Source organism: Oryzias latipes, chromosome 6 (assembly GCF_002234675.1).
Source record: "Oryzias latipes chromosome 6, ASM223467v1".
In the NCBI taxonomy this organism is placed as follows: domain Eukaryota; kingdom Metazoa; phylum Chordata; class Actinopteri; order Beloniformes; family Adrianichthyidae; genus Oryzias; species Oryzias latipes.
This window is the reverse complement of record NC_019864.2, coordinates 19,679,139-19,698,514: the sequence shown is the minus strand read 5'-3', so window position 1 is coordinate 19,698,514 and position 19,376 is coordinate 19,679,139. Positions and strand designations below refer to the sequence as shown.

Genomic DNA, 19,376 nt, shown 5'->3' with positions numbered 1-19,376 from the left:
TGTGCAGGACTTCCTTTAAACGAGATCAGAGAAACATAAATCAAACACATCAGGTTCAAAAAGACTCCTGCTTAAAAACTGGTAGAGGTCACCTCATCTTCGTTTGGTGTTTTAAAATACCAGCTTCTAAAGACAGGTACTGTGCCGCTATGACAGCTGTCTCAGTGTGATAACAAGGTACACGTTAACCCAGTGCTGGACTTTTTCATCCTACTTTCTGATGTTGCAGAGCAGGGAGCCAAATTCTGATGCATCCACTTGCAGACAAATAGATCCATGTACGCCTTCATTTTCCTGGCCTGAGCTGCCTTCTGGCTCAAAACTGTTCGGCTGGATAGCTCTAATATTGCGCGCCTCTTTTTTTTGCACCTGTAATGTTAGATCGTTGCATACCAGTTTCCAACGAAACACTGCCAATCTGAAAATGATTCCACACTGAGCATACAGGACTGATGTCAGACTGGTTTAAGGGTGCATGCACCAGAGGAGCAGTGTACAGCATGACACAGAAAGAAAAGCCAGCTTTTGATGCAAAAGGTGGTTCAACTGGTTGAGAGCCTGTTGCTATGGTAGCCATGTGGAATAAATCTTTGGCATGAATTCCTTTCTCAGATGCTTTCAGCACCCCACTGGCTCAGGTGGACCTAAACAGAATATGAATGAGTGTATTATCATGGTGAGCTTAGCAGCTCACAGCTACATGAATGGGCTAAAGATGTAATACCTGTAAGAAACAAATATAGTTTTGCAATATTGACAATTATCACATTTCTTGAAATTGTTACCAATTTTGGTAGAAAATAGTAAAAGGTTGTTAAAAAAAAATCAGAATCAACAATTTATTACTAATTAAAAGTAGAACGATTGCAACAAAACTGCAGCATTCCTTTTAATTGATTGAAAAACTGTAAAATTGCAGCCTTTTAGGAAAGTTTGCATGGAATCAATCATTAGGTTTAATAAGAATAATTCTTTATAAAAGGTTGTCTTTAAAAAACTAAATATTTAATGTAATTATTAGTTTTTATGTGTATATTTTGATTTTATAACTTTTTTCACTCCAAACCATTTAACGACTTTTTGAGACAAGCCCAATATTTGACATTAATTCATTTTTGTCATCTAGAATAATTGAACATTTGAAAGTTTGCTTCTGCCATGCTTGGATGGTCACTGCAGCATTTATTTAAAATGGGGTGGCGTATATTAGTTTTGCAGAAATAATTATAAATTAAATCAACACTGTTTATCACTGCATAAAGGGACTGAGAGGATGAAAATTGTAATTGAAAATCAGCAGAAGATAACAGACTGCAAAGAAGAAGCACATATTTAATACACAGTTGCAATAACCAGATGTGAACATTTGGAAATTTATTTTAAATAAAAATTGCAATACACAAAACTCTGCCAATACATTTGAAGCAATTGTAATTGTAACTATTGTCCATAAAGATAAATATGATGCATAAGACCATTTTCCACTCTAGCAGGTTTTACACATTCTTAAATAGTAAGTATCCACTTTGAGAGCATAGTTAGTAAACACACCTTTTCTAAATGGTAGTGCCATTGCAGCAACCATTTACTGTGCTCATTGTAACTGATATTCCTGCAGCTATAATAATAATAATAATAATATCAAAACACGTTTTACTGTACAAAAAACATTTTAGTCTCCAGTTTTTAACACTGTAACAGCTTCATACGGTAAAAAATCTTGGAAAATAACTTACAGTACGACCAAAAAAAGAAAAAAGAGAGGAAGGTAAACATTTTTTTCTTTCATTGACTGTACAAGAAGAGTTCTGCCATCTGTTAGCAGGAAAGTAGAGATGTGGCCTCTGTGCGTTTTGATTGACAGCAGCATTTAGCTGGGTTTGTCCACAAGAGCTGATGCATCTCTCTGATCAGCAGCAACATTTCTTAATCTGTTGTCCATCTGCCCCCATCAGAGCCACCGCTCGGCTCTGACAGAGCTGTTAAAAGCTCGGTGTGGGTTTGCACTAAATATTAAGCTTATACCAGACCAACTAGACAAGACGTTATCTTTTAAAAATAAGCAGGAACCACACAAACAGATAGTTGTAGCAACAACGTGCAAGCAGTGTGCTACTGTGGTTTGTCTGTAACTACTTTTGTCAAAAGCAAAATAAAAAACCCTTTACATGCTGTTAACAAAGAGTCCAACCACTGGATTGTGTTTGCATACAAGTATTACAAAAAGTCCTTTTTCAGGTGTTCAATGTGTGCCTGGGAGCTCTGTGGGAGTTATCCTCTCCCTTCCTTTTGCCTCTTTTCTCACCAACAGCAGGAATGTATTTCCTTTTGGGTTTTTTGCGTTTCTTATCATTGCACCACACTCTCTCGCAGTATTCCTCCACTTTTTCTGCATCACCATAACCAATCAGCTGAAGGAAGTCTTTGTACCATAACCTGGAGTTGGGAACAGGGACTGAGGGCGGCTGTGAAGATTTGGGGCTAATACTGGGGCCGGGTGGGGAGCCCAGCACAGTGTGGCATGCAGCTGCAGTTTTGCTTCCCTCGCCATCATTAGCAGTGCGGATCGCAGACTCCACCCTCTCCCCTCCGAGCACGTGCAGGCTGATCTGTAATAATGTGTGCACGTATCCGTGTTCCACTGTCTGACACACATACACACCAGCATCAGAGCCTCTCACGCGTAAGAACAGAAGCCCGTGGGAAGTCACGATGACCCGTTCGTCACCTCGAATCTAAATTAGGAAGAAAAGTAAGAAAGAAAGAAGAAAACATTTTTTTGATTTGACAGGAATTTTGTCAAGCTACTTCTACATTAGGTCTTCTCTCAAGAGGACATGAAACAATGTACATCAAACAATTAAAGAGAGAAACCTTAAGAAATAAATTAATGTTAAGGCTAATACAGCTCAGGTTCTGCTTATTGTCAAGTCATTTTTTAATTTGAGTTTTAAAGAAAATTATTAAAACACCACAAATGCAAAACTTAACTGAAGGTTTAGCATTTCTATTAAAAAAAAATCTTGCAAATCAAATAAAGATGGATCTGTGTTGCTGTACATATCTACTAAATTAGAGAATACAACCTTTTTTTAAAGGAACGGGCATTTGGGGGAGACGGTAAATAGAAAGCTGTACGAAAATATCCAAAGACGTCGCTTCAGTTTTTCAGAAAGCTGTATTTTTTTAGTGTTTCAGATGTTGAATCATGCAAAGGTGCATACCTCATGCTTTCTTTCTGCTTGCTGTAAAAACCAGTGAACCTTGGCTTGCAGTGATCGAGGAACGCATTCCAGTAAAGTGCTGTTGCTCTCCACACCGTACACAATTTTCCTCTCACCTCTCTGCCATTGTTCGTCTGCACACAAACACGCACAGACATTACACAAGACAATGAGGCAACAATAACGGCAGTGCACCGCATTGACCTTTCATTACACAGTTATTGTTCGGCACGCAGTTATTCTGCCACAACACAAGCACAGAGACCACACAGCAGCTTCAACATATAGTAGAATGAAACGAAATATTTGTTGTTTTAAATTCCTCTCACACCATATTTAATATGTACTTAAAGTCAGCGTTTATACAGATTCACAGTCTACTAAGATACGAACCATCAATTTGCAGCCCATTACACAGCTGCACGGCGTTGCCATGGCGAACGTCTTGCCGCCTAAATCGTCTGCTGCAAAAACAGAATGAAGTATAGAGAGATAATAAAAATGGGGGAAAAACAACTTATATGTGAAAGCAGAAAATGTATGGTCAGGTTTTTTATGGATTTTAATTGTTTTTTCTGATAATGACTGCAGACTTGAAGCGAGAGCAACACAACTCATCATACATCACAATTATCCGTTACCTCTTTGTGTAAGCTCCAGCTGGGTAGTATCTGGAGCAGGTGAGACCATCCCAGGCACAGTATGGGTCTCTGGCCAAACAACAGTCAGCACATTCCGAGCCGTAGAGGTCACACTGATGCAGTCTAACCTGGGCCACGCCCACTTTTGACCCCACATACAGCTGTTGCTGTGGATTGACAAATGCAAAACACTGGTATCAATTGCAGCTTCAGCATCAGATTTCCCTCAACCATTTTTTTCCCTCATCTAGATGGACTACTTTGGTAAAAGTAGGTCAACACTCATCAAAACTGTATCAGTATTGTCACCTTGTGGTTGAACGGGGGAAGTGCAGGGATCAACTGAGACCCATGAGCGTTATCCGACTTATTGTCTTACCCTTTTAGGGGAGATTATGATCTCTCCAATTGGTGCTGGTACCTAAAAATAAAAATAAATGTTATTCAGAAAAAATAGTAACACAAGTACATTTTTAAATATAAAGTAGAACAACTATTAAATGTATATTAAACAACCATTATACTTAAGAATGAAATAAAATTAAAATTAAAACTTAAAAAACCCACCTTTAAGGACAAAAATGTTCTTTAAAGATTTAGAATTATTTAGAGAATAAGCATTCTCATTTGACGTGAACAAATTAATTTATATTATTAAATGTTAGCTGGAAAGATAATGTTAATGTTTTTTTACAATATATATTTTTTAATTTTACACCAAAGATAAGACTGCATGCCCTCTGGAACTACCGTGCATAAAAATCTCTTTGATCCCAGACTGTAGTTAAAGGTAGATCACCTTGAATACTTGCAGTTCTTCCAGCAGCACCTCCTCCATTGTGTCGGTGTCTTTGTTGTAGATGGTGATTACTTTTAAGATCACAGAGTCATCTAGTGGAAGAAAATGTGTTTAAGGTACTATTGCCTCAAAATATTCATGCAAACTGTTGCAGCTTTGATATATTTTGGTATCCTGTGGTCGTTTTTAGCATAAGAAGATTAATGTCTTAGTCACATGTGGCCATACGGGGGCTGACCCTTATGGGTGCTGTGTGTTTTTGGGTTGTCCAGGCCTGTGGAGGGTCCAAGGCAGGAGCGGCTGCATCTTAAAGGGAGCGCAGGTGTGTCTAGTAGTTTGGCCACCTTAAGGGACATCATGACAATGGACTGTACCTATGTCATGAGTGTGGTTAGTGTATCATGAAGTATTTGTAAGGATAATGTAAGTTTCACACATATATGACATGCTGGGGATGCTGTCATACGGTGCCCTGACACCCCCACTGTAGTTGTTTGTATTGGCTGAGCATTGGCTCTTTACTGACTGTGCACAAATGCTGCATGCACGGGGTGTGTAGGTGACATGTAATTGCCTGTAGGATGCCCACAAAAAAAAAAAAAAATGATTGTCTAATTTCCTCATTTCTAGCAGCAAGGCTGCACATATAAGTAGCACGCAACAGGTGACCATTGAGCAGAAGCTTATGGACACTAACAGGCCCCTCAAGCAGTTTGCATGGTTTGGGAGGACAGGGGTATTAAAAAACAAACCTGGATGACAAACCTGCGTATAACGTTGTTGAAGTGTTTGCCATTTTTGCTCTATGAGCTAAAAGAGCTTCTATGAGCTTACATTTTTGTTGAGGGCCACCTGCACGCCCTGAACAGGTGTCCCCATTTTTTGCCAGCAGACAACCAGTTAGTTTTGACTAAGGAACAAGTTGTTTTGTTGAAAAGTGTTTACCAGTGCCGATGTACAGAACATGGTAGTGTCCATCCTGGGCCTGGACTCTGTCTACTGCAATCTGGGTCAGCTTCCTCCCGCCTGGCTCTGTCTGCAGCAGGACAGGTCGGTGATGCTGGGGGAGAACCGGACGGTACATGACCGGATGAGAACGCACAAAGCGTAACACCTCATCGGGAAACTCCTTGGAGCTGGAGAAGCCACCGCCGCTCACTTTACTGGCGCACTGTTGAGACCACGGGGTGACAAAAACACAGAAAGTGAGGGAGATTGGACAGAGACAGAACAATGTTACGTACGTCAGCAGGCCACAGTGCTGACATTCATTAGACAGACTCACACTGTCCCTGCATGACCTGCAACTATAATGCTGACATTCAGCAAAGCTGCCACATTTTATCAGCACAGTTCCTCTAGGTATCCATCTGTTGTGCAATTGAGATTACTATGAAGGAATCATGTTGTGCAATGTGGTAAAAAAATAATTAAATAAATAATTTAATTAGATGACAAGACTTACAGAGCCAGGCCGGGGGAAGGGGACTCTGCCTTCAAAAGGTGTCCAGCGGTGCTCAGGTTTCTCCCGGTACGCAAATGGCCCATTAAAGGCTGCTCTGATGTCATCCATGTGATAGACACACACTGCATAACCTTTAAACACAGCACTACAAGAAAAGGGGTCATAGGTGATTGGTGAAGAGGAAAGTATCTTCGTCTAACACTGATGCCACTGTGTGCTCACCTTGTTGTGCTAAAGAGGCCAAAGATTTCAGGGTTTTTTTCATCTTTACTGTTGAGTAGAAACACGTCCTCTGAAAGAAAAATTCAAAACATGAGTCACATAATTATATATATATTTTTACAAGTGAAGTCATTTTTGCTTTTTAATAATTCAAAGTAAAACTTTATTAGGATAAAAAAATCACAACCTTCCTCTTGTATTTCAAAGAATAATTTAATTTCAAATCCTTGCAGGTTTAACCATGAAACGTTTTACCAACAAGCAAAAGCTGAGAGAGGATTCTTTTCAAGCTTACCAAGTTCATCAAAGTGGGTGTCAATGCCATTGGGTCCTGCCACAGAGCAGATGAGGCGAGTTTTCTGGAAGGAGCTCCATCTGTTCACCAGCATTCTCTGTCCGCCTTGATCATTCTGGGGGATGAAACCGTGATACATTGGCAATCAACTGAAGCTCTGACCGACTGACGTCTACCGAGTCTTTTCAGCGTCAGCATTCTTACCGCACAAACTCGACCGATGCGAGTGTAGACGGCTCTGTTCACCCCCTCGGCATCCACCTCTCGCTCAGTGAAGAAGAAGTAAACTTTATCATCGTCTCTGTCATCGTTGTCGGGAATAAGTGCTGAACCCACAAACTTGGGGGCTGTGTGGATAGTTTCATAAAATAAATGAATAAATAAAAAGATTCAAGCTATATAGTTTATGTAAAACATATTAGTACAGCTTTAAATTGTATCCTGTAGAGTTAAATGTAAAGAAAAAAAAAACATCCTTTAAACAACCTATGGCTCTAAATCATTACCACAGTTAAGGCTTTTGTGATAGTATGAGACATATGTTTTTTAATGACTATTTAAAACTAAACAAATTTGAATATTCATATTCCCTGAATACCAACCATTGAGCTGTTCCCTGTCGTTCCTCTCAGTGCGCGTGTATGTATGGTTGTTGAGTCGACACAAAGCTCCATCATTCTCCCAGTAGTCTGTGTACAGGCCAATATAAAGCTCTCCTCCTGATGAATATAAGGAGATTTGTTTGATGGCAAAGCCAAACCCCTTTTACTGTTTAAGAAAAGTGGCCACAAGGAGGCAGTGTTGAACCTTTTGTAAAACCAGTGAAGGGTCAAATCGTTAAAATCATCCTTCAGCTCAAAACAAAAACATACACAGCTGTCTCACAGCTGGGTCTTACCAGACAGTGTAGATGTGCAGGAGCTCATCGGGTCGTAGGGACTACGCCCCCTGCCGCTCATTATGCTGTCCTCTTCGAGCATGAAAAGCTTGTCCTGAGAAAATCCCAGCACAAAAAGGGTTTTTGTTTCAACTTTGTCAGTCTGAAAAGTTCAATGAGTTAAAGAGATTTTTTTTCCAACTTCGTTTATTTTTTTGTTTGTTGTGCTATTTTAAGGCTTTTTTTAATGAAAAAATGTTCAAGTTTCACAAGGGACATTGTAGCACAATAAGATGAAGGTTCTGTCATTTTAAGACTAAATTTAAGCAAAATAAAAAACCTACAAATAACTATAGGTCCCATCAATTGCTTCAGGAGACACAATTTAATTTGAAAAAAGAAAAGAAAATCAGAAAATGATAAATGAGAAGAAGCAATGAAGCGAGATGAGACAAGGCTTGATGGATGACCAAATGAAAAACTCTTGTCTGGATGTGTAAACCACATTTACTCTGGTATTGCACTGCTGTGGATTCACTACACCCACGCTTTTAATGCTGCTGGCTTGCAGAGCGAATGGCTGAAAATACACACATGCACCCCCCCCACAAAGAACTCCCAGCAAAGCTGCAAATCATACATTGTGGGATACCTTGATGCTTCTGGCATTTCACAGAAACCATGCCAACTATTGATTGATGAGCAACCACAAAAGCTTTCTGTGCTCGAACTATGTGGCCGATATTTGGCTCAAGCCCAGGTTTTAATGAAACCAACCTTTCTAAAAAGTTTCAGTTATTAAACTTGGTGTTATTGGTCCATAAACACATAGTCAATAAGATTGGATGGTTTCTTTTTTCTGAAAACTTTTGTGGAAGTGATGGTTTACTGAGGGGCGTGGGCTGAAAATTAGCTACAAGAAAAACTTGGTAAGGTTTTAACAAACCCCGGAAATATTTAAGTGAAATTCTTGCAGCTTGAAATAGACTCATGTGACCAGAAACAAGAAATGAGTAGTTCTTCCGGCCTTGGCACAGAACCACAAATAGGTTGTCAATGAGAGAGATGTGCAGAGACTAAGAGGATCTCAGGGAGATGCTACAATTTCATCTTGGAATTCAAAACTTTTTTGCCTCCTTCCCTCTTTTAAGACAAGACAAAACTTGCAAACACAAATGCCCCCCTACACTTCACACACAAATCGCCTTTCCTGTAGGACATCTAAACACATGCAACTTGATAAATTAAAGTTACTCTGCTTTCACACCACAGAGATAGGATCCAAGATTGATATCTTACTTTAAAGTTTCAAAATTTGGGCAAAGTTCACTCACAGAGAAACATGGAGGGTAATTGCTAACACATTTTTCCTAAATCTGTGACAGATTTAGAATTTTCAGCTTTTTCATTTTGTTCTGTGCCTTTTAAACCAAACTCTCACCTGCCCTGTATGTCCCACTTGGACCAGTGCACAGATGGGGTTGAAGGCTCCGGTTCCGCAAGCCATCAGATGGGTCTGGTTGTACTTCTGCAGGACTTTGATGTAGTTTGCACATTCATGCTGTTGGAAAAAGAGGAAGCAGTTGGTTAATTAAGCGGGGTGCGTGACAGGAGGCTGTAAGAGATAATTAAGGCCTCTCATTGAAAATGGGATAATGGAAAAAGGCCAGGCTTTATTGCATCATCAATGGCATTGATATTCGAGGTTAAACAAAGGCTAACGAGCACAGTGAGATAAGTAAAACCATTCATACACAGTGACGGAATTAATCTATTTAACAATTCTATCTGCCCATACAATAAATAACTTCTGTGTATGCCTGGCAGGCTAATTTACTTCATCGACTTAGCTGCAAATACAGCTGGAGTTCAGGCTGAAAATATTGACTCTATTATACTTGATTATTTTTACCTTATCCCTTCCCTTCATTAAACACTCCTCCGTCTCTGATTCCGTACTGGCCCAACTGACCTACAAAGAAAACAAAAAACAGTATTCATAACAGAATAGCATCTTTTTTTTATATATCTTCATATTTAAATTGCCAGAAAAATGCTTTAAAATTTAAAAAAATGTAGCCATTTATCAGACCAAAAACATAAACAATCACACATGTACATGAGTTCAAAAGGCTAAAAGAGAAAGGAAGGGAAGCCAGACACACCTGTCTGTGGTGAGAGTTAACCCTGTCCAGGCTAAGGGAAAACAATGCATTCTTGGCTCCAACATAAAGCCTTTGGTGGCTCTCGTCCAGCTGCATAGTCTGAGGCTGCAGAGGTCCAGTGTGTCCCTGAAATACCCAGGTCCTGTTCATCTGCCAAAGCTCTGCACAGACAAGAAGACAGAGAATGTTTTCTTAAAAAATGTACACCAAAAAAATACATCTACAAACAAAACAACAGGCAAAGAAACCTCTTGCATGAGACTTAACTATCCCACAGGCTCAAGAGCCATATATTGTAACATGTGTTGCATATTTATAGCCACCACAAGAGAATGACAGACTCTGGCATTTCTCAAATCTTTCCATCTGCGTGATGCCTCAGTGTAATCACAAATTCTTATCATCACTAGTGGTTGACGCATACTGGGCTCATTGAAAACCTCAACAGCACTGAAAAAAAAAATGACCAAAAGCATGATTACAAAACCAATTTCTCAGCTTTGAAAGACACCACAGCGAGGCTGGTTCTGGGGGAGGCGTCATATTTGATTTATCCTGTGGTGTTTCTAACAGGGAGGAAACAGACTTATCAGGCAGGAAACTCAACAAGACCTTTTCTAGCAATTAGTTTAGATCTGGTGTCTCCCTTTTAAAGAGCTGACCCAAACAGGCATGTTTTTAAACACGTGTAAAATAAAACTGCACATTAACCTGGATGCACACAAGCCATGCTGATGCCATCACTTCTGGTTTTGTGGTACTGACATAATCTGACAAGCTGATCTCCTATGTCTGAAAGCTTCTTAAAAGGTCGTGTTTGAAGGGTTTAATGAAAACCTTGCACCTCGGGGGTGTGCCTTTGCACAGCTCAGAAAAACCTTTCAATACCACTTGACCAGTGTGAACTCAAACAAGAAAAATCAGGATCTCGATTGAGTTGGAGAGGTCTGCACAGCTTTATCCACAAAGGTAACAGTCCATGAAATTTTACATACATTTCCTTCAAAGGTGAGGACAAACAAATGTGCTCATTTTTTCAGAATGAAAGAAATTCTCCTTTAAATTGCCTTAAACGTTGCTGACGTAGCATGCCTCCAAACGATGGGGAAACACTTGATGATTGCACGATTTGTTTTTTTCTGCCATCTGTATATTTTTACTGATACGTGATCCCCCAAAGTAGAAGCAGACAGTGTTTATCCTATTTCTGAAGATCACCCGTAGCAACCACACTTCACTCTGTGGAGACTTTTATTTGTTTAAAATAGGATTAGGTATCCACAGAGGAGTGGGAGACTGTGTATATTTTGTTGCTAATAAGATTTCTATGTTGGAGACGAGTGACTGTTTGTTTGACTTGCATTAGATCCTGGGTGGTTGGGTGGCAGAGACAGAGGGGATGTTGCACTCATGTTCTGCCAGGGCTCAGACATGCTTCCTGTAATTATTGAGTTCACTCTCACACATACACACACACGCGCACACACACTTATTTCTGCCTTTCTCTCGCTCACACTTGACCACAAACTTGTGCCGAAGCTGTCAAGTGAACAATCAGCGCTTTCTTCAGATGAAGTCAGATTTCCTGCCACTTATTTTGATGACAGACTCAAATAGGAGGGAACACAAACAATCTATTTCATGTGTAATCTGTGTTGGGGGGGTAACATTGTACAAAATAAATGTATTCCAGCTTGGAGGTAGGCTTCACAGCACTTCATAATGTCAATGTGAAATGCAGCTTAATTCCAAAGTCATTTGAACAAAGAAACAATCCTGAAGGACTTTTGATTCAGCCGGAATGAAATGAATTAAAATACCTGGAGAAGCAAAGTATTTAAAAAAGCTTCTGATCATTATAATTACAGAGAGTGTAATTTATTTCAACCTAACAGGTGAGTGTGAAACACTGACAGCTCCTATGTCATTACGTGAGTCAGCTTCTGATCAAACTGAATAGAGGGCAAAGGGGGATTTCCTAACATCCTCATTCCTTTTAGTTTATGTCCTCTGACTGTCACGATCTGCAGCTGGCGGGGGCTCTTAACCCATCAGCTGTGGAATTGAGAGAAGATAGAAGCTGCATATCCAGGAAGACCCGTTGCCTGACTGTGTCTGGAAGACAGCCGGTAACGGCTTCAAGGAAAAACAAAGAAAAAGGCCTCCCTCCGGAGAGACACACTCATCATCTCTCTGATGGGCACTGAGAGGTTCTAGGGGAAATTAAAGTCAAATAAACGTGGAGATTTTCTCTTCATCAGACTATGAAAGCACTCTTGTCTTATATCATAGAGTGTAATGAGTGCTTGTTTGAGAAGGTCAGGCCTTCTCCAGTCAGATTTCAGGACAGTTAAATAAATCCGGGCAAGACAGCAGATCATGAAAATCACTTAAAACCAAAATTCAATCTGCAGCAATGTTTTTTTATTATTAGGAGATGCTTACTTTTTAAATGTAAATCTATCAAAGTCAGTAAAGGAAAATTAAGAATTGATTGGTTTCAAGATTTATCTAGTTTGGTGTCCTGGTAGTTTGAATGAGACTATGCTTTTTGGTTGGAGGTCTAGGGATTATCTGTTCTCAGCAGGGATGTGATCTTGTAAAATGAGTCCAATACAAACAAATACAACACTTGATTTTGCGTAAATAGGTGATAAGTCCTGAAATCTGAAAGAAAGCTGTTATTTTCCCCCTTCTACAATGACAGTAAACAATATCCACTGTGTTTCTTGAGATTTTTCCCTCTTGGCATCCTCTATTGCTTTTTTTTCTCCTGTAGTAATATCACCCCAACAATCTGTGTCCCCCTGCATGTCCCATGTTACAGATTTAACTCATCTCCCCTGGTTCCTTCAACTGCAAAAAGGTCAGAGAGGATATTAGAGTCTCACCAGCTGCCTTCCCCTCTGGACATCTTCTTAATGAACTGGAGAGCACACATATGACACAATGGGGGGAGAAAATGACGCTGTGATGTACACAGAGAAAATGAGAAGGATGGAGGGGTGAGTGATAGCGACAGGAAGAAAAACGAACACTTTCTCTGGTTTGCTTAAAGGGCTCCAGGATGACTGCACTAAGGCCAAGACGATGTGTGGTAAATGTTAAATACAGGCTTTGTCGCATTCAGACACAAGAAAATTAATATGAATCCTCACTTACTGCATTAGCTTTGAATAGAAGGTTACAAAAAATCCCCACCTTCCTTTCATTTCTGCTATGCACTTGGCCTTTTCTGGCATTTCCCATCTTAGCTTAAGAAGTTCCCCCGGCTTCATCGTTTGAATGCTTTAAAATCCATAAAGAGAGCTTTTTGTTGTCTGGGGGGGAAAGTCTAAAATTACAGTTCAAAGGCACATTTCCAGCATTAGTAATTACCACCTGCGTAATCCCAGTGTTTACACCATTATGAACCTGAGCACCTTCTCTCTATTAGACCTTTCAGACCAAACACATCAGTGGCGCCGCTACTTTCTGAAACCATTCATTTTAAGAGCAGCCCTGACAAAAACTAACACAACACAAAATATGAAATGAAGGAAAAGCCAATATTGCTGGTTCTTTCTGTGGATCACATGAAAGCTTCCTCCTGAGTCCTTCTGTGGCCACAAAGAAAGAAGCCTGTACTTTTTCCTGCAACAATAGGTCGCTTCTTCTCTCGCATGCCAATCTAAATTCAGATTTTTTTAGAATGGAAAAGAAACAAGTTTTTCTGCAGAAAAAGGTCCTTTTGATTAATAGAAATTCTAAATTTCAGACAAAGAAAACTTTGCTGGAACATGTCAACACAGCCTAAACTTCCACCAAAAAATAAGTTTGATCTTAACTAACGTATATTAAATTAATAAACATACTGTTTTTGTTGCGAATCCCATTGGATTACCATTGAGTGCACTAAAATCCAACTGCAGAAAAAGGGTAAGCTGCAACTGAAATCAAAATGAACTTCAAAATGTTTGAGCAAAGAAATTTCTAAAAGAAAAACTGTTGTTCCATTTTACATATAAATTAGTGTGAACTATTTATTTTCTTCATTTTGAAAACCCATATCTCACTATATACAACAATATATACAACAGCGGTTTCAAAAAAAAAAGCAATGTGTTTATTTAAAGTTGTGAATATGTGGTGCTTGATGGCCAAACCACTTATCTTCAGTGAAAAATATAGAGCTACTTTATAGACCCCCTAAAGGAAAACATTTCTGTTTCTTAACGTGGGGAAAAAAAGAGTCAAAAAAGGCCTTGGATGGCAGAAACCAGAGGGAATATGTTGCTGGCTCAATTATTATAACATAAGCCTTTTAGCTATTTTTCAACATGTTTACAAGTATAAAACAATTTAACTGGTGCTGTAGCTTTTGCATAAAGTTTTCTAAAGGTTTTTCTTGTCTCATTTAAGAGCCTTACTGAAGCAGTTTGGAATAGGCAGTCATTTTTGTCGCTGTAACATCGCTAGAAATGTGTTTTCATGATCATGAATGACAAACATGAGTCAGCAGGAACTAAATGCACAAGACATTCCCCTTCAGGAGTATGAAGTACCTGTGTGATAATAATAATGTATCAAGTTGTATATTGATATTAAGTCGACAAGGACGCCTTTCCAATGTCTTTGGGTCATCACAAGCATTCAACAAAATCGAGCCTGACCACCAGCTTTTCAGTCTGCTGACATTCAAATGCTCTTTTGCAGCTTTATTCGAAGAAAAAGTGTCTACTTTTACAAAATAAAAGCATATTCTATTCTGCATATAGTCATTTAGGCGATGTGAATTCCAATCAAATGCAGCCTTGATCAGAAATGGTACAAATGGCAATGTGTCTTTTTTATTTATGTCATATCCCTGCAAGATCTTTTAGACTTATATGATCACAGGATTAAGGGTGTTCAGTTGGCTGAAAGTCCAAGCAGTTGGGGTGCATTAACATCTTTTGACATGTGTTTTAAGCCTTTTGGATGTTGTGCAGCCAAAGATTAGGGTCAATTATTTCTGAAGACGGCGGCACGTCAGTGTTTGTAATTCAATACTCCATGTGATATGAACAAGGTCCCCAAGTTAACTGAAGAAATAAGCAAATGAAATGGGATCACAGAGAGTAAAAGTTATTGACATAATCACCACTTCCCCCCCCCCCAAAATGTCAAGACAGAACATGAGGGGAAAAAATGAACAAGGAATAACAAGCTATAAAGTTCAAATCATGCGTGAGGTATGGACGGCATCAAAGAACCATGCAGTAATTTCTGGACAAGACAAGTATTAATATGCCTGAAGAAAGCTGAGCTTGATTTTATTGAGCTTTCTATTGATCTGTCTTAAATGATCTGGCTTAAAATATTTCAGCAAAACTATTAATAACCTATTTTCTCTCAAGGATCTAAAGGTATTCTTTTCACATTGCTTTCATACTAGATGTTATTGTAATGCTCCCCGAGTCTTATAGCTGCAGCCAAATCTGTCTTCACTCTTCCTGAATTGCATTAAAGCCCCGGGCAAACTCAGAACTGAAACTATTCCCCCTGTCTCTCACTCTGTGTGTGCGCACAGTTTTGTGAGAGCTGAAGGGTGTGTGCAAAAGTCAATGGTTGAGCCCATGAGGCATGAATTAGGACTTAGATGTTTATCATTCCATAATGATAGGATCCAAGTGCAGCCTTTCCACAGCACCCTGTGCTAGCCAGAACACGTATCAGAGGAGCAAGGCGAGGAGACAGAGACAGCGGTGGGTTGTCAATCACCTTGGCACCTCCACCCTCAGGCAGTTAATGAAGTAGGTGATATATGAGAGCCACAACCACACCTGATACCTATGTGCCATTGATGACAAAGAAGATCAGCAATGTTCCTTTCTTTTCTCTGTTGATAAATATTTTTGAATTATTGCAGCTAAAACTTTGCATCCTTTTATTTTTTCAAAAAGTGTAATGGTATTTATGGTTTATTTCCCATGTTATGTATCTTTTTTGCATTTTGTTTTTAATCCAAAACAAACTCAGTGCAATTGTTTTGCATACCTCACAGAACAATTACTAATAAATTTAAAATAAAGAAAAAAAGAAAAAAACAACAACACAAAACTCCTAATATATGGATCATTTGTCTGATTTACTAACTAGTTGAATTCCTCACCTATTTCCAACCATGACTAACAGGCTTATGTTAAATCACCACATTCTGTTTTTGTTGAGATCAAAGAAACTGTGTGAAAAAGACAGTGTTTACTCAAGAGTATTATCTGAAGAGATAAAACCCTCATTATTGTCAGAAAGATACACAGCAATCAGTCCACATACCAGTGCATGCACATCCCGTATCGCTCACTCCCCCACACACACGTAAACAGGCACATGCACACACCTCTCTCTTTCTGACACATTCCTATGCCAAAAGAAAATGAAAAAAAAGCGTTACACTTCCAACTTGCTGCCACCATGGCATGAGAGAAAGACACATTGTGGATTCTCAGCCACCATGACTGAGCGACCAAAACAAACTGCAGCGAAGCTCATGATGCAGAAACTGAGGGTGAGCAAATAGAAAAAAATAAAAAGCACTTTAGAGATCAGGATTCTGCATGGTTAGCTTACTTCTACTAACTAAAGCATACATTTCTAAACACCAAAATAAAAAATATATAAACTGCCAAGTTCTTATAATATTTAAAAAAAAAAAGAGACCTGGAAAGAATGATGTTCTGTTGCACCTGTTTCACTCTCAACCTCTAATCTCAGTCAAAAAAGTCAAATTTAATTTTAAGCCAAATAAAAGTCAATGCATTTTTCTGAAAATCAGTGCAACACGACTTAAACTTGTTCCACATATGCACTCATTATTGAAGTAAACTACAAAAAGTGCACTTTAGGGATTCCTTACCTTTGTGGGAGAGTCTTATTCTTGGGTAGATGCTGTGTGCTGTGTGCGTCATGCCAAGCAAAATAGGAAACAGCAGCATCAGGGGCAAAGTCTGAGTCCTTATGTATCCTGCCATCATTTCTAAATTCTATACTGATCTGGTAAAAGAAAAAGAAAAAAAAAAAGCAAGTCCACTCAGTATTAGCAGCACAGGGTTTTGCGCAGCACGACCCTTCAAATAATGTTTACGAGTAGATGGGCTTGAATTTCCTGCATGAGTTTACACTAAAGTAACAATCCATTTCATGAGGATCCCTTCAGTATGGATCAGCTAAATGTATCCCTGCAGTCTCTTTTCAGTCACTGCTCTCCTCCTATAGCAGTCTGCTGAAAGCTGCATCCACCCACTACCTTGGTGGAAAGGATATGCTTTGGCTATTATCCTTGTTTGGTCTTAGCAACCAGGGAGAAGAGAAGTCCAGTTGCTGCATTCACGCCGCAGTGCTCACTGCTTTCTGTCCATATGTCAGTCCGTCTGTTTGTTTGTTTGACTGTCAAAACATAAAGCTTGGAATCTCCGTATCTCATCTGAAGAAAAAAAACATATTTAAAAAAAATGTGCCTTGAATTCCAAAAAGGTGTTGAAGCTGCTAATTTGCAAAGGCTGTCCCAGCAGGCTGGCAAAAAAAGAGCTGGAGCTGCTGTACACTGTCCTCAGTCTGTGTTCCTGGGTCCTCTGGAGCCAGTCATTCTCTGGACAAGAGCCCAGGAAGAGGGGAGGAGTAGGAAGATCTTGTGTCTAGCGTGTGGTCTCTCTTCACTGGAGAAGAAAGTGAAGCTTTCGCTCCTAACTCTGCTCATGCTCAAGCAATCAGGGAGGATCCACACCTCAGTTCCAACCTGTGTCAGTAAGTGAAAATGGTTTCTCCCACAGCTACTGATCTGAGGCCATCCACCAAAACTAGGGGGGTTAAGTGTGGCAAAGTCTGTGGTTCTTGCAGGAATTGTGGAGGGTGTGTTTCTCTGAAATAGGGCTGAAAATTGTCTGCCCTCTCTTTGTAGACTGCCTTCAGATCTCTCTCTTTTTTTGGGCAGCTGCGTTTCTTAGTCAGATTCTATAAGACATTCCCCTCCCATAATAAAATAAAATAAACCTTCCGTGCCCCTCTTTGGACCACCCCCTGCTTCTCTTCCACTATTCTCAACTGGCGCTGCACTTACATGAACTTCAACCAAGGTTAACTGGCTCTCCTTTGACTTTCAATGATTCGTCTTTGTACTCGTTTCCATGTGGACAGTGATTATCACTGTTACCATGGATTTTCCTCCACAAGGTTCACTTTTTGTATTTTTTTTTTCTTGGTTTTCCTGTTTCATTTCTACTGCTGTTTACCTTTCTGACCGTCTCTCACACTCCTCAGTTTTCTTAAACCTAGTTGTCAGCTTTTTCCTGTGGGTATATGACACACTTTTCTTCCACTCCCTAAATCAAACATTTTCTCTTGTCAGTTTACAGCTATTCTATCAAAATACAGTTTCTGCATGTACATTCAAATCTTCTTGTAGACCTGAAATATGGAAATAATGATTTGTGATAATTTATGTTTGACGATTGCTTCGGAGGCATAAAAAATGTGCAAGATATAACTCGTTTTACAAGAGAAGTTGCAAATGGCTTATCCCCAAATGAGAACCCCGTAAAAGCTCTGTCTCTTGTGCAGCCCACAGTATGATACAATTTTTTTTCTCTGTCTGTCTCATGACTGCAAGTGTGTTCACTTGTTTAAAAATTCCACCTTTTTATTTAAGTGTTTTAATTACAAAGATTTATGTGGCATATCTCCACAATACTGTCAGAATTACAGCAAACAAATAATGTTGACAGAGTTACATCCAAAGTTGTGTGGAAATCAGTTCCCATTGCCAAATAACCAGCATTTAAAGTGCAGTAATGTGGAATTGCAAATGATTGGACTGCAGCAGCTGCTTAAGCACCCTACGCCCCTGCACCACCCTGGGATCCAGTGTCTGACTGCAACTCCCACGTTGCACCTGTTTCCAACCACAACAGAAGGACATTGTGTGCGGAGGTCTTGTAACTTATTATTCCTCTTATTGCATTGCGTGGTGCAATTGTAGACTCGTCTGTTGTTAAGAGTGAGGCAACTGTTCAGCGCCAGCCATCCTGGAGCTGTTACTATCAAAGTGATGTGTATTTTTATCAGACTTACCCAAGACACCAAAAACTGTTCTGCCTTTGTTCCCATATAAAACAGGTCTCTCAGCTGCTTTTAAACAAGACCCAATCTATGAATGATAGCATTTGAAGTGGACAAATGGACATTTCCTTCTGCTATTTTTTCCCCGGATTTGATATCATCAATCGGCCAGACATATGCCTCAGAATACAAATAATAAGACTGCCACGTCTCTGTTCATATTCTCCTGGCTTGCACTGAGGAGCCTCCCATGCAGCACTCCCACACATAATAACTGCAGCAGCCAAACACCCACGTTTTTAATACCTTCATTGAAATTCTTTTCTTTTTTTTATCTGTGTCCCTGGAATTCTGTCGGTACATCAAATCTTCATTCAGTGTGCGTTGCAGGCACACTGGCTCAGCAGCATACTTGCTCTGCATGCATCAAATTTCAGAAGTGTTAACTACACTGAGAATTCTACCTCTAGATCTTGTCAGATAGTCTTAATGTGCTTTTGTAGTTTTTCAATTTGAGTTTGATTGAGTGCTAATGCCCAGTGTTTGTTTGAACAAGCCATGTCCAAATGTCTAGCGGTGTTCCTTTCATGGTCACTGAACATGGGAAAATATT

The 19,376-nt window shown here is 39.6% G+C and overlaps 1 protein-coding gene across 2 annotated transcripts; it reads right to left on the bottom strand.

The window, feature by feature from the left end:
- Window positions 1-1,346: 1,346 nt before the first annotated feature.
- On the bottom strand, window positions 1,347-17,489 carry sema3e (semaphorin 3E). Of its 2 annotated transcripts, none has more exons than XM_011476202.2 (17): window positions 16,566-17,489; window positions 9,689-9,849; window positions 9,436-9,495; window positions 8,965-9,084; window positions 7,545-7,638; window positions 7,249-7,365; window positions 6,851-6,993; window positions 6,647-6,761; window positions 6,352-6,421; window positions 6,130-6,274; window positions 5,610-5,835; window positions 4,665-4,756; window positions 4,245-4,286; window positions 3,866-4,032; window positions 3,618-3,685; window positions 3,225-3,358; window positions 1,347-2,735 (listed from the first exon to the last, which is right to left on the bottom strand). In XM_011476202.2, exons 1-17 carry the CDS (start codon window positions 16,681-16,683, stop codon window positions 2,235-2,237), a joined length of 2,373 nt encoding a protein of 790 aa, XP_011474504.1. In that variant the 5' UTR covers window positions 16,684-17,489; the 3' UTR covers window positions 1,347-2,234. The 2 variants fall into 2 exon arrangements, with proteins under 2 accessions (XP_011474504.1, XP_011474503.1); XM_011476201.2 differs by having other exon boundaries at window positions 3,618-3,688; window positions 16,566-17,486.
- Between the last annotated feature and the right edge of the window lie 1,887 nt (window positions 17,490-19,376).

Coding starts and splice junctions, on each gene's coding strand:
- sema3e (XM_011476201.2), bottom strand. CDS start 16,683: ATGATGGCAGGATACATAAGGACTCAGACTTTGCCCCTGATGCTGCTG. Junction 9,850..16,565: donor AATAAGACTCTCCCACAAAG/GTAAGGAATCCC, acceptor TTGTCTGTGCAG/AGCTTTGGCAGATGAACAGG. Junction 9,496..9,688: donor TTAACTCTCACCACAGACAG/GTGTGTCTGGCT, acceptor TTTTCTTTGTAG/GTCAGTTGGGCCAGTACGGA.